Source organism: Anser anser (assembly GCF_964211835.1).
Source record: "Anser anser genome assembly, chromosome: 7".
NCBI classification, from domain to species: domain Eukaryota; kingdom Metazoa; phylum Chordata; class Aves; order Anseriformes; family Anatidae; genus Anser; species Anser anser.
Genome location: NC_139727.1, coordinates 12,832,449 through 12,847,866, shown reverse-complemented (window position 1 = coordinate 12,847,866; position 15,418 = coordinate 12,832,449). Strand labels below are relative to the sequence as shown.

At 43.5% G+C, this 15,418-nt stretch overlaps 1 protein-coding gene across 6 annotated transcripts in view; it reads right to left on the bottom strand.

Annotated features, from left to right (window-relative positions):
• PHYHIPL (phytanoyl-CoA 2-hydroxylase interacting protein like) overlaps positions 1–15,418 on the bottom strand; it is a 129,123-nt gene that overhangs the window by 74,559 nt on the left and 39,146 nt on the right. Inside the window, exon 1 of one of the 6 annotated variants that reach the window (XM_083845268.1) lies at positions 11,739–14,171. The exons of the other annotated variants lie outside the window; for them this stretch is intronic. Within the exon in view, the coding sequence (XP_083701394.1) occupies positions 11,739–12,069 (331 nt within the window). The 5' untranslated portion in view covers positions 12,070–14,171. Of the gene's footprint in view, positions 1–11,738; positions 14,172–15,418 lie in introns of those variants that run through there. 6 annotated transcript variants of the gene reach the window in all.

The following is a 15,418-nucleotide window of genomic DNA, read 5'->3' as shown; positions in this document are numbered from 1 at the left end:
AAAACTTGGGAGTGAAGAGGGAAGGGAATACAAGTTTATCTAACCCAAGTGCCAAGGCCGTGACAAACAAGAAGTCCTACAGTAATAAATGGCTCTCGTGATCCCAGTCGATGTCTAAAACCTGCAGCTCCTGATACTTCTCCCAGTGCGGTGCTAGCAGCTGCTGGGGCCTCAGCACTAACACGCAGGAGGAACGTTTTGATCAGGACATGAAGGTGTGCTGATGCACGTCTCCGTAACGCTGCTGTGAGTACCAGCTTCTGCCCTGCTTCAGTGCAAGGCCAGGAGACCTGCCTGCATGGCCAAGGGCAAGGAGGGGAAGGAAAACATCTCACCCCTGCAGAAAGCACTTTTGCATTTAAGAGGTACAGCACTCACAGCTTCTTTGTGCTGGCAGCTGCTAGCCTAAAATGACTTATTACTATCAGAAGTCCAGCTTCTGATATCAGAAGTCCAAGCCCACTAAGTCAGGAAGGCACTGAAGACAAGAGAAGGGAGGTGTTTAGAAAACTGGTGTGTGCTTTGGTACACTGCTGCCTGGCGAGCACAGAGAAGCACTGGGGACGCTCTGTGTTTCAGAGCAGCTTTATGTGTCACAGCACAAAGCTGCATGGAGAATGACCTCCTTGTCATGTGTGGCAGGTAGCGGGGCACGCACAAACCATGTGGCACATTGCTTGTTTTTCCCCAGGCTGCATCAACCAGGAGATGATTTCAGAATACCTGATACAATCAAAGAGCTCCCATCAGGCTTTCAGACAAGGGGGGATGCAATCAAGCCAGTCCAGGAGATCTTTGCTATTGGTTAAACTGACAGCATAAAATGGAAAAAAAAAAAAAAAAGGAAAAAGAAAAAAAAGAAAAGAAAAGACCAAGGAAGAGCGGAACACCCATAACAAAAGCATTACAGTGGCTAGAAAATAAAGAAATTTTATTGTTGCTAACAATGAACAGGAACCAATGTCTGCAGTGAAGCAGAAAAAGCAGTGAGCAAACACAAGAACAGTGGCTGTGACTGCAGACTTGCTGAAGTCATTAAAAGCCATGACAAGAAACGTATAGACACTTTATGCAAGATTTATGATGCTGCCTGTGGGAGAAGTTTTGAAGCAAACACTGCTGAAGAGATATATGCAAGAATTAAAATGATATTACTTAAAACGTGTGTAAACAAGGTATATTGGGAAGAAAGAGCCCTGGGAATGCCACAGGAAGTATCCTAGACATCAGGTCAGAAAACAGTATCAGCACTTTGCCCTACACCAGCAATCATGAGGAAAGGACATCAAGGAACAAGTGCATGCCTGCTCAGGTAAATCAAGTTTCTGCTCATGTAGGTCACTGAAAGCTGCAGCTAAGAGGCTCTCATGCGTTTCTCACCCTGCTGGGCTATCTGTATTTTAGCTGGGAAACTACAATAAAGAAGAGAAAGGTGGAATAAAAATGTGAAGCACTTGTGCCAAAGTAACAAATCAGAAGGCCTGAGAGAGAAACAGGGTTCAGCAAAATAGAGGTACTAGAACAGACGGGCATCTGATCCTATTTTGAAACCCACAATTTTCACAAACTTATTTACACATTGGCCAGAGAGAAGACATAAGCTGAAATATGTGTTATTTTCTTCTTTTAATATATGTTCTGATCAAAACTTGAGATGAAATTTCTGTGCTGTAATCAGCAGTACTCAAAGCATATTTCCTTTTTGCAGTCAGTGTCTAGCTGCAATAGCACTCTTCTCCAAGGCCTACAGCCACTCTGAAACAACAAGCTACATGGATGATTTCCAAAGCCCCTTTGTTACTTTTGGCTGTCACAGAAAATTTTCACCCGTGGTTTTGCAAATGGAACTGGATACTTGCAACTGACATGACAAACTTCAGGCAGGGTGCTTTGAATCCCACCCCCTCCAGCCCACATGTTGTCTGAGGAATTGCCACGACCAGAAAAGACTGACTTCCCTCCGCACACTGCCAGCACAGACAGTGAGTACCAGAAACACACTGCGGCTCGCAGGCTGGTTCCTGATGGACAGCACAAAAGGGCCTTCTGCAAAGGCCTCCTATTACACTGGAGCAGAAAAAGCTGTGCAAGTAACACAAATGAACTTGTACCGTACCAACACGAGAAAGAAAACCTTTTTTCACACCTCAACTACATTTTGGTAAATTCCTTGCCCCCAGACATCATTGCTCTTCTGTTACCTGCAGTCCCCCTTAAGCCTGCTGGTGGTACAACCCTTCCTCATTCTGTTGGCTCTCCCTGGGAATGGGGACTCGTTTCAGTGGGATGTGACCAGCCAGGTGTCTGGCAAGCACTTGCAAAGACTCCAGTCCAAAAACTCAATTTCTTCCACTCTCCAAATCTGTAAAGGCTTTAATGAGGTCTTGGGGAGAAGCAGCAGTTTGCAGAGATTCATTAAAGATGAGGACACCCTCACACAGCTACTAATTGCTCTAACTCACTTGTTTGTAATGTTTGTAAAAACTGGAGCTTGCCAAGCGGTGCTCTCAATGTAAATTGCTGCGGTGCTTCGTGCCCACTTTGGAACTTTCCCGCTCTGCCCCTGAATCAAAGCACAGCAAGGAGTTATTTTCCTTTTCAGCCTGACAGAAGAAACTTGTTTTGCTGGGGTCTGTGTGCACCCTTGTCTAGATAAATATTCAGCTACTGAGAGCTGTGCTATTGGAAGCTTTTGGAGGAATAATTATACAGGTGTCATCGATAGTATGGTCCTACACACGCTGCCTCAAAGGAGGTTGCAGCGAAGTGGGGGTCAGTCTCTTCTCCCAGGCAGCAAGCGATGGGGCAAGGAAATGGCCTCAGGTTGTGCCAGGGGAGGTTTAGGTTGGATGTTAGGAAAAAATTCTTCACTGAAAGGGTTGTGAAGCATTGGTTTGGACTGCCCAGGGAAGTGGTTGAAAACCCACGATGTGTGCTTAGGGGCATAGTTAGGGGTAGACTTGGCAGGGTTAACGGTTGGATGTGACTGCAGAGGTCCTTTCCAACCTAAGCGATTCTATGAGTCTATTTAGTGGTTAACTACTGGACTGCACCCTTCCTAAACATCAGTGTGGCAAATGCTTTGTTGCTGTAGGTCTGATTAAAAATAGTGCAACCGTAGCCTTTCATGAAGAGATGTGGCAAATCAGTACTTGATGAAAATGTATTTTCTCTGTGAAGTCAGAAAGCCTCTGGCATACACTGTTTTTGATCTTATATATAAAAAAATATATATATCCTTTTTGATTCATCTGCTCATGCTTTCTATGCATGCAGTATTTTCCAGTTTACCCAAACATTCCTTAGCTGTACCATGAAACCTCATTAAAATATGGCACTTGTCATTTATAATCTACTTATCAAAGTTCATGTCTAAGGGTGTTTAAATGAAGGACTAGGTAGATCACAGCTGTTAGCACCACTCGTTTTGCTTAGAAGTACCTGCTAGAATTGCGGTTTTGTCTCAAGTGTTGGAAAATTATCTCTGAAGCTGCATTTATACAGGGAGAGAACTACCTGAGAAACTGAAGCCTAAGTAATTCCACTAGACCTAAGTATTTCCACTAGAAGCATTTGGGGGTGACATTAACAGAGGGCTTTGTAAATTAAACACAGCAAGGTATTTTACATCTCAGATGGACATTTTCAGAAGAAACAAATGGCAAGAGATGCCCACCTGCAGCTCCCAGCTAGGCATGGGTGACACCATACCTGTGAAAATCTACCCTGGTGCTGTCTGCTCCTCACCTGACCTGCTCACTCAGGCAGTGGATAGGACATGCACCTGACACGCACAGGATTGATTGGTTTTGTTTTTCTTGATTTTTTTTTTCTTGGGAGGGAGTATTTTCCCAATATGACTCAACACCCCAGCCAGCTTTGTCTAATTGCAAGAGCAGACTTGAAGGCAGAAATTCTGTTTCTAGAGGAGGAGCTCAAAGCTCAGGTTGCCTGAAAGACTGTCCAAAGTCCTTGAGGGAATGATCATGGTTAACAGCTTTGCACTACAGAAGGGACAAACTTTGTCCAAAAGGATAAAAATTACCTGATGAAGATATAGTTTCTTGTCTAGTTCGTGGCTATGAAATAATCCTCTTTCCCAAGCAGAAGGAATCAGAATCTTCATGCCCTACTTGCAAAAATGTGAGACAAACACCCATGGGGGTATAAAAAGGCAGAAAAGCAAAAAAAAATTCTGAGGTAAGAATACAAAATTCTCAACTACCTTTCAGAAAGGTCAGCCTGTTCAGGTATTAAACAGAAAGCCCAGGAGAGTTGCACATGCTGCTACAACGGCACTCACTGGCTGAGCATCTCATGTTGGCTACTCACCCAACTACTGTGAGGTGCTGGGCTGCTGTGACCCCAGGCAGCTGTGTCCCAGCTGAGACTCAGACTCCCACTATGCTTAAACACCCTCTTCCCACTGGAAGATGAGTTTGGCTTTCAGAGAAATCTGCAGAAAATTGGTAATAGCTGTGAACTAAAATCCTGTGCATGGCATTTTGAATAGACCACAGTTTTTACTGAAGGAGTGAAGTGATGGGTCATCATGGAAACAAACACTCTTCGGAAAAGCAACAGTTATCACTAACTCTCCTTTCCTAGTCCCTGAGGATCTGTCAGTCTTAAGGCAAACAGGATTTCCTTTGCCTCTCTGGATTTCCCACTGAGCTGCTGGAAATAGCCTGGGAGAGCAAAAGCCACAGTTGCTTTTGCACAAACCAGCCACTGCTGCTCGGCGAGAGCTCCCCGCTGAGCCCTCATCAGCCATCCCCTGCAGGCACCTGCGAGCGGCGGTGCCCGGGTGACCTCCTCCCCGCCCCAGCAGCCTGCCGTCTGCCCGGAGAGCCATCGTTTAGCTCTCGCCAGCTACAGCAATTACATTCTGACAGCACGGCACTTAGCCAACAACTCCATCCCGTGAGTCTTTAGTGCACTCCTCTAGAATTGAATGGCCACAGCAGCCCTATGGTCAGAACGGGGTTTTCAGCCCCATGGGAGAGCAGACGTTGCTCTGAGGTTCAGTCACACCGTCAAGCACTGACGGACACCGCCCGGGGTTGCAGCCCACAGCCGAGATGTGGGAGCACCTGGAGGTGAATCAGCAGCATGAAGTTCCTCAGAAATCTGCTGGAAAAATCTGCTTGCACAAGGCATTCATTCAAAAAATGAGCAGCAACTGCATTTGAAATAACAGTGTGGAACTTCCAAAGCAGGGAAAGGAAAAGCATTTCCTTAAGCATGCTGTGTGGCATGGAGTGTTTCTTAGCACTTCGTATTACATTACTTCAACAAACATTGTTCTACAGCTATTCTACTTGAAATGGTATCATCCTTCCTAAATATTCTGTAATATTCTGTAGACTAAATGACGGTGTCTGCGAGTTCATGGCTCCCACCCTATCCACCCCTGTTCATGCTCTGGGAAGGGATTCACCTTGGGAGACCCACAGGGAGGCCCTGTTCCCCATACCGCTGTCTCAGAGGCACTGGGCTCTGCAGAGCAGAGGCTACTCAGAGACTCCTCTTTGGTTTCATGTGTTGGTGCTTGCAATGTGAGGTGTCAGGCACGGCTCAAACATCCTATAAAGAACTGCACAGTTCCTCCACACACAGGGCTGGGCTTGGGGCTTCAGTGTAGGCTTTAGCCAAGTGGCAGTTTTATTCTACAAAAGTAAGCAACGAGCAAGCAAGTACACCTGCTTCCAGAGATGATGGAATACAATAAGGCAAAACCCAAAACTACTGTGCTTGCACAAGGGTCCATAAAGTAAAACCAAAAGACAAAACCTCCGCGCTGTAAGACAGGATTGCTACACGAGCGAGAGTGAGCATAGGACTGTTTCTGGAAAGCATTTTAACACAGTAGACATGATGTAAAACTTTATTCAAACCAGTGCTGACAGGATCAAAACAGAACTGAAGCAACCTTCAGAGGAGAAATGTGGTGGGGTGAGTTAAGGGAATTAACACAGTTAATAAGAAGTATGCAGAATAAATTAGTTATGATAGCTAATTTATCTTCAATGAACACATATATAGGCTTACATGAATGAATCAGATGAGCAGATTTTAACTTTGCAGGTAAATGTTCTCCAATTTGCATTCTCACTGGTTCTCCCTGTGCAGCTATATCTGCATTTAATTATTAAGAGGGTGACAAATCTCTTTCCTCAGCAGCACTGCAAAAGGCAAGGAGGTTTGTCCAGTCTCCGGCCACAGCCACAGGCTGCACTGCCCTGAGCAAGTCCTCCAACTCCGCTGGGCTTCCCCTGGTATCTGTGTGCCAGAGACTGGAGCTCCCAGCCCACAGAAATAATGAGCCCCACTGCACTGCAGGCTAGAGGCAGGAGATGCAAAAGGCCTACGGACAGAGACACGCATTTCACGAACTCTAAGAATAGGCATGAAGAAATGGAAAGAGAATTTTCCTCATTTCATTCCTTCAAAATGTTCTGACAACTGGTTATTTCATATTCTCACCCTACGAAGGGACACAAGCACAGGCTTAGGTGCTGCAGCAGGGAGGGTTTATGCAGGGAGGGCATAAGAACCAAAATAATCAACCCAGACACCTCAAAATTCTTCTGTGTAAAACAAAGGAGGATCCTTTTTGATCGCAACCAGCCCTTCCAGCCCTCCAAAGAGAGTCAGGTCTTCAGAATGAAATTCTTCCATTAGTAGTGGATGAGCACTTGAGTCCACTTACTTCAGTATCCAAGACTCCACCTGCTATCTTTGCTGGTATTTCTCTCTTCTCTCTCCCTTTTTAAGGAGGAATTCTGGTTAATGATATGCCACGTTATGTCAGCGTCTGTGGCTGACAATACTGCGAACACGGTGTGCTGTACATGAGCTGCAGGGTGCTATTCCACCTCAAAACAACCGGTGAAAGCACCGTGTCCTGCAGCTGTCACTCAGCAGTGCAAGTATCACCTTGCAGAGAGACGATTAAGTCTCTGCCCACCAGAGGCAGCGTCTGGCCCGAGATGACAGCAAATTAAAAAGGCGAGGCACTGCTAGAGGCACCATAATGACTCAGATACCTCCTGCAGATTTACTCAGGCAAGAATCCCCCATCACACAGCTACAATTTCTCCAGCTTTCTCAGAAAACCTAGCTTGTTTCTTGGACAGATACCCACCAGCCTCACCTGTACCTGCTCTCCAGAAGACAGCTCTGTTTCACAGCTGAAATGCACACATGGGGGGCAGCGATCCCCAGCTTAGCATGGAAGCCAGGCTCCATTAATGGTTCATGAACATCACAACGTACACATGTGAATTCACTGCAGCTACATGGTTTATCTACTGTACCATTTAGTATCACCCTCCCTGAGTGGTAAATAATTTACTATCCTCTTTTCAAAGAGGACATCCTATAGTACAGCACACAGAGAAAATCAACATGACGGACAAAAACCTAGCTTGTGAAAGAGTTCTTGCACTTCTTGAATATGAATAAGTTATACCCTGTTCACAGGAACTTACTGTAACTACAATATTTAGCTGTCATACTATTCAGTATCATCTTGCCTGCACAGTAAATAATTTATCTGTTTATTTCCATAGGGAACGTCATACGAGCGAACTTGAATGGCAGTTGATTGCACGCATAGTATGTATAGCCTGAGACAGGACTTGCAGCAGCCCCGTGGTAGGAGTGCTGGCTCCTGCTGCCAACACAGAAGGGCTGAGAGGCGCACAAAGCACACGCTGGCTATCGATGAGCTTTCTTTAGGGGAGTAGGCCTCAGCAGATGTGCCCGGTGGCAGCAGGCCAGCTTACCAGCTCGCTGGCGGTTCTCAGAGGTTCGCATGAGCCTGCTAGGGAGGGACAAATGGGCCCTCGCACAGGGTGACGTTTGGTCAGACCACATTCATCTTCCAAAGCTACATGAAAGCTCCTCAAGGAAACATTAAAAAGTCATTCTCGTATCTCTATGGCATACTTTTTTTTAGTCAAATAGCAGATAAGCAGACCTTTTCCCCTCAATAATTTTCATGAATAATAATTCTTTGTGATATTTGTATCTTATACTTGAGCTAGGAAACTGAACTGCAAGGCCAAATTTCTCATAATCACCAAGAATAAATGATTTGTGTGGACCCACTGCTATTTTACCAGGAACATCCTCCAGCTTTTCAGGCCCTTGGAGTTTTCAGGTCCTAATCCCCACTTTGCCACTAAATGTGTAATCCTAAGCAAGCAGCAACCATCTCTGACATGATATATTTCCCCACCCCACAAAGAGGCTGGTATACCAAACTGGTATTTTTAAAGCACTTGGAATGAAAGGTTATAGCAGCAACTTACCAATTTGCCTGCCGCTCCTTTTCCATTTAACCAGTAATGTGTTTTTGTGCATTTTTTTTGCTGTGTCTGTCACTGTGGCATCCTGGCTGTCACAGAGATGTGTGTTACTCTAAGAAGTCTCCCCAAAAACAGACTGGTCATACCCAGAAGTAGCTCACCCCTAAGGACCAGGTCCTAGCTGCACTCTTTATGCCACAGCACTCCTGAAAGAAGCCCTTGCACCGGTTCATAGGCTAATCTGATCCTCAGAAGAATTAAGGGACCAGATTCTGCTGCTAAAAGGAGCAAATTCATCTCATTTCTAAACTTCGTGCATCTCTGTACTGTTTAAGGAGCATCACACAAAAATGTGCAGTTGGATCAGAAAGGTTATTAATGTGTGCCAAATGGGGATCTGTCACCAATCTAACGCAAATCCTTTCAACTTCTACAGGAAGTCAAAGCTTTCAGCACTTTGCGTAGCTTCTGAGGGTACTGGTTTTGATTTTAAAATATTAATTTGGACTGTAAATTCAATGAGATTTACTTCTCAAAGCAATTGTACAATTCTATTGAATTCAATTAAGCTACAACTGTTTATGCCAGTGTAATTAGGAAGAGGATCTAGCCTGATAGGATACGGCATGACCTAAAGATGCAGTGCTCAGGCTGCACTGTAGAACACAGAGGTACTACTGATTTCCCCATCTCTCATTCTTACCAACTTGGAAAAAGAGACAAGAAAAAAAATATGCCTGTTTGGAGACTTCAGAATTCCTTATTGACCTCCATAATCAGCAAAACTGGATTTTGTGCTGGAATGGAAATTAATGATCCTGCCAGGTTTATTTTATTGACGTTCTATGCTTTTATACAACGTGTGGGTCCCTACTGGCTTGGAAAGTTCTGGTGGCTTTTTATTGAAACTAGGCTCTGTTTGTATTAAATCTACAAAGACTTATGCCATTGCCTACACTTGGGAAGACATTTTGTTGAATATATTATTAGTTTCAGAACTGTATTGTGAAAATCTTGAGTTACACCAAGATGAATTACACTTAGGATAACTAAAGCTGTGCAGTTTGCAAACAGCATGTGTTTCCTTGTTACCTGAGCTATAAATTACTCCTGGAGCTTGGGCACAAGTTTGCCCAGAGGTGCTAATCAAAATGGATACCGTGCAAAAGCTATGCCAGTGTGACATGGAAAGAAAATTTACTCCTAGAAGAAGCTTACATAGAAGACTGAGTAGTAGAACAGAGTGATTTTTTTTCTTTCAGTTTTGATATTTGCCTGGCCAAGTGATTTGAAATGTTCTGTTCCACCTGGAAAGGAACATTAACTTTTCATTCGTTATCACATCTTTCCTTGACTTTCAGTTAAATGCTTCCCTAGCTGAACGAAAAAAACTCAGTGTATTTCTGTAGTTTCAGTCCCTGCCCGTACTTACATAGGTTTTCTCAAAGAAGCTGCCCAGCAAATCCAAACTGAACGTGGTAACAGCTTTGGTTATCTCCAAATGTTTGTATTTTTTTTTCCCTAACCCGAATTTTAAAGGGAAGCTACTGTTTAGGAAACACGAACACACATGCACACAAAACTCCCACTGTTTCATCTGCTATGAATTGCTATGAATCCTTTAACATACTTGTGCAGATTATAGTGATGACGAATATTAGTTCTGGCACCAATGTGTCACATCGTGGCTAGGTGGACATTGATAAACATGTGTTATTAGGCAGTAGGATTATTTTGTCAAACACCAAACTAACAAAAAGGGAATCTCCATCATAAAAATCTCAAAGATAAACACAACAGATGCAATGAAAAAAAAAAAAAGGTTATTCTATACAGGGAACTGATCTCAGGAAACTTGCAAATTGCAGAGGAAAAGATCCACAGCACAGCCAGAAAATTCCTAAGATCCAGGCTAGCAGTTCAGCCAGATGTCTCTCTCTAGCATGAGAGTAACTTTGTATATTAGCTTAGATCACACAATTTATAATCTATGCTCTCATTAAACCATTTGTCCCATAGATTCATCTTCAAAAGAAAAAAATAAAGTATTTATCCTTGGATTTCCCCCTTTCCAATACAATCTTAAAAAGAAAAACTGACAATAATACCAAGATTTAACCTGCTTTCCTTAATGTTTCAGTAAGAGAGAGCCTCTCAAATCTCCCTGCTTTGCCCTCTCCCTGGAGAAATTCTTCAAATAATTCAGAGCAGAAAAGGAAAACAACAACAACAAAACTATAAAATGCTGCTTCATAAACTAGTTGCTTGTTTTGGCTGTGTAGCTCTGAAAAACTACTCCAGTGCCTGCCTATAGTTACCTCACAAAGCAGCGTTTAAGAAGAAATGAGCTGTTGTCCAACACAGTTCTATTCAAAGCATTTCCCAAGTATAAGCTAAACAACCCTTCTAACATGCCCACAAGATAAATACATAAATGGTCCTTACAGAGAGAGATAGGAGACAGGATCTGTGTGACTTGCAGAGGCCACAAGGAAAACAATCAGCAAAAGATGGCACAAACTCTGAATTTCCTATTCCCATTCACCATTTCACCTGTTGGTTATTTGACTTACAAAAAAAAAGATTCCTGCCTTTTTAACAGGTCAGCAGGAGTTAAGATATGGCAATCAATACAGAGAAGCCATCTCCCCCCCATCCTTCAGTAACGACTCTCACAGGGCCATCCTTGCTCCAAGCCCCACAAAGCCTACCGAAACTGGCCACACACATGCAAACCTGGGTGAGATGGCGCCCAACGGCTCAGCACAGCTCTTACAATATATTGTGGCTGTAGCTCCATCACACTGCAGAGGAACATGTGAATCCAACCACTTTGGAGTATTTTTTTCTGTGTTTATTTTAGCCCCAAATTACGCAAAGCCTGCATCATAGCCCAGATGCCTTTGGGAGTCAGCAGTTGGATCAAGAGGCTGAACTCCCAGGCAAATCGTGCTGTTCTTTGGAGAAGCAATTATTCTGCACTGACAGACACAAATTTTAAATTACCAGGGTTGAAATTATTTCACAATCCCTATTGTGTTTCTGGCAGTTCTATACTGTCTCATTAAAAAATTTAAATTTATAGAGAAGACAGAAATAAGAGGTGGCAAAGACTCTGCACATTTCCCAACACAGTAGAAATTATTCAGTAATACTAAAACCACACAAACAGCAATCAGGGTTCCCACAATTTGAATACGTTCTGGTCCTTGGTAGTTTCTATTGAATTCAACAACAAAAGACGAAAAGTTCTTCTACCACTTTGCCTTTTTTTTTTTTTTAAATTTTGTGTGAGATGGCTGTTGCTTTAATAAAAGCTAAAAAAAAATAAAACAGTAAAGCAAATATGAAAAGCTGACAGCAAAAATAACAGGCACCAGCACTGAACACATTAAGAATGAAAAAAACAGGTTTTTGTCTTACAACAATGTGTCTTGGGAGCAGTAATAATAGGTGCCTCTTTTCTCTCCGAGCCTGACTTTTTCTCTTCATCACACATGACCTGATGCGGGCCTCGTCTATCTCCGATATCTAGATGCAGAGCAAGTGAGAGAAGGAGCCTGTCTGCTATTTTAAAAGCAGGAGTTCTGACTGGAGAAGGGATGATTAAAATGCTTTGTGTGGCAACGGCAGACAAGTGACTGTCTCCCTGACAACAACGATAATGCTCATATGAATAAAATCCTGTGTTTACATGCAAGCATGGAGGTGCAGGTCCTCGAAACGTCAAAAGCAGCTGAGCCAGGTGTATCATTTAGTATTGTTATTGATTTCTTAATTATCAGGCATGAAAAACTGATATTCAGGTTTATTCTATTTATAGTTTTCTCTTTTTCTGTTGCTCTCTCAGAGAAATACATTTCTAAAACCGTGGCTCTAACTACATCGTTTTTTCCAGCACATGCCGTTAAATGCAATGTCTGATACATTTACTGCTTTACAATTTCTAAACTGATTCATTACATTAGGGAAGAACATTATTTGGTTTTCTTTATTGCCACAAGGCATATTTTTATTAATTAATTACAGTAGATGTTCACATAATTTTCCCTCATTTCTGGAAAAAACATACAAAGTTAATGTTGTGTAGCTTTGGGGAAATGATGCCATGAGGCCCTTGTGAAGAACTCCGATGGGAAAGGTGCTTCATTTCTGCAGAAATATGGGTTTAGGCTTCAGAGCCAATTGCCTTTCTCTTGCTTTAAATCAAACAGCATGCATCCGTAGCTTCATTAAGGCAAAGGAAGGACGTGCTTGAGAGCTGTAATCAATAGATAAGTGCAGGTTCCCAGAACTAAAATATCTCTATTTCAGTTCAGCCACAGTCCAGAGGCTTCCCCAGCTATGTGGCCTCAGTCCCTCCCCTGGCTGTGCCTGCCCTGAGGAGCAGGGGATTAGGCAGCACTCCGGGCAAGCCCCTGCACCCCTGCACCGGCACCACTCAGTGAGGTGCCAGCACCTGGGTCTGGGCAGCTGGAGCCAGGCTCCCTGTGAGGCCTGGATGTCAAAGAGACACCCTGGCTCTCTTTACAGCCCAGCTCTCATCTCCCAGTAGTTTTTATACCAATCAGGAACATAATAATACACAAAACGTTTAGGTCTCCTCCAGTGGTGCACTTGCTATTACAAGATGCAAGTCAAAAGTTGTGCTGCGACTCCACCAGAACTAAGCTCAGACGGAGGGATGACCTCTTACTCCCACTGCTCCAGGAAGTCCTTTTCCCGTCCCCACACCTCTGCCACCCAACAAAGCACGATGCCAATCTCACCCAGTGAAAGTACCAGGAGATCTTACTGTAGCTGATGGCTTTTCAGCATCCTGGCTGTTAGGAGCATGTCCACGGCACGACAAACTGCTCTTTGGCCAGCACAGCCACCCTTGCACCAGGCACAGGGCTCTGAGGGCTCAGTGCTGTGGCACGAGTCAGGGCAGCCCTCGGGCAGCACGCTGAGCTCAGCATACAGCCACGATGTGCAGAGCCATGCAGAAAAACGGCTCCATCTCTGTCTACACATGGTATATGTAAGTGAGGCTTACTTAATATAGTTTACTCCAACCTGCCCCAGTCTTTTTGCTGTACTTTTACAAGTCATGTCAGCGAGCTGTTCTGGAGGCCAGCACCTTCCTTGTGAAATCACACATTGCTTCCTTCCATCCATCCGTAACGGCGTTTGCTACAAACATGCACATCTGGAAGCGGGGGCAGAACTCGGCTGACCAAGATCACGCTCCAAGCCACCAAACTACCTCAGCCCACAAATCTCCCCATGGGCGCAGGTCAGCCCTCACCAGCTGCAGGGGAGCTGGAGGCTGCAGGCCGCACGCTTACTGCAGCCAAAGCCCGTTCCCCCAGCTCCACACGGCTGAGCCCTCTGCAGGAGGTGCCTCTGCAGCGAAGTTCCTGCCCTTCCAATCTCCCGGTGAGCAGCAACACATGCAAAGGAAATTCCTCAGACTGTACAGTCCGGGATTTCAATAGACTTCCTTAGGACACCTTTGCTACTCATGACTGCCATAGCAGCGCCCAGATGCATGATTGCTCTGAGCACTGTACTAATGCAGGGGAAGGCGATTCCCTGCACGCTAATTGTCTGCACAAATTATGGTGTATTTTCCTGTAGTTATGGGTTAGAAAAAGATCTGTAAACGCACTGCTCGATTTTCAAAGATACAGCTTTGATAGCAAAAGAAAAGTAATTAGTAGTGTGGGCCCTGGCAACCTGACAATAATCATTTGAGAGGTTTACTCTGAATACTTTCAGAGTATCTATTCAGAATATGCTAGTTTAATTCCTAGGGGATGACTAAAAGACAACAAGCCAAAAAAAATTTCCTTCCTTTGTTACAGGAAGGCACTCCGATTGAAAAAGAACTTGAAGCGGCAGTAATAAAATCATATTTAAAATGTAAGTAAATGAAGTTCTGATTTGAAGTATTTGTTAGAAACAACAGTTAAGTTGGTAACAAGAAATAGAGTTAGAACTTACAACAGTGCAAAAGACAATATCAAAAGGTAACTATAGCATATGCTTGTTTGTGCGACTGGTTCTTTCAATTGATTTTACCATAACTATTACTGCTTTTCAATCTGTCCATAACTGGCCTTCACACCAAGGCTTTGGCAATGCTTCAGTCCAACTTGCTATAGGACTCTTCTTCCTGAAAAGCTAAAAACAAGAACCGTGATGCTTTTGCCACTCAGCTCTTCCACTTCTGGGCTATGAATTGAAGCATGATTTCTTAGTCCTGTGGCCAGGAGAGTGGCAGCAGCCTAACAGGAGGCAGAAAGAGGGGTCATCTCATTAGGATGAACAGCTAAGACAGAACAAATGCTTCATACTGGAAGTTTTCAATATAAAAGCATTTATGAACCAATTGTGTAAGCCGAATCCAGCCATTATAACCATCTGTTCACAGCTAATTCACAATAAACAGGAAAAATAATTAAAAACCAAAAAACCTAATGGATTGTTTATTATGAATAGTTTGCCAGGTTGTGGGCACAGTAGTAGCAAACCTTGCATGTTTGCCTGCTCCAAGCACGTTGTGAAATGCAGTAGGGGCTGCAAAGTCAACGTGCTCAGGGGGTGGGTGCTCTATCACCTAATTCACAGCGAAGGGTCAAGGGCCTATTGTAATTACAGCCAGTGGAAGTTTTCCCACATATTTCAAAGAGCAGCAGAGTTGTTAATTGGTGTGAGCCATGGCACAACCCAAGGCCATGCTGCCACAGAACTACTAACATTACGTAGATAGGTCACTTGATCGTAAAAGGTTCTTCAGTAAGGAATGAAAGTCTTTCAAACACTCAAGAACTGTTGCAACTACCTTTTTAATTATTATTATTTTTAAACAAAACAAAGTCTTCAAGGTAGGGTGCAGTTTTCCTAAGAACAGCCTTTGAGTTTTGTCTCATTTTGTCCCTTGTTCTATAAATGATAAACAATTAATTTAGAAGTAATTATTTGTCCATCCCATTTTTTTGTCTCCATGAAGGTTTGAAATAATCAATTTACTTCAATTTTTTATTTATTTGTGACTATTTTATACCTATTTTTCCTCATGCCAGCTTTTACTTGAATTCAAATAACTCTCCCATAGT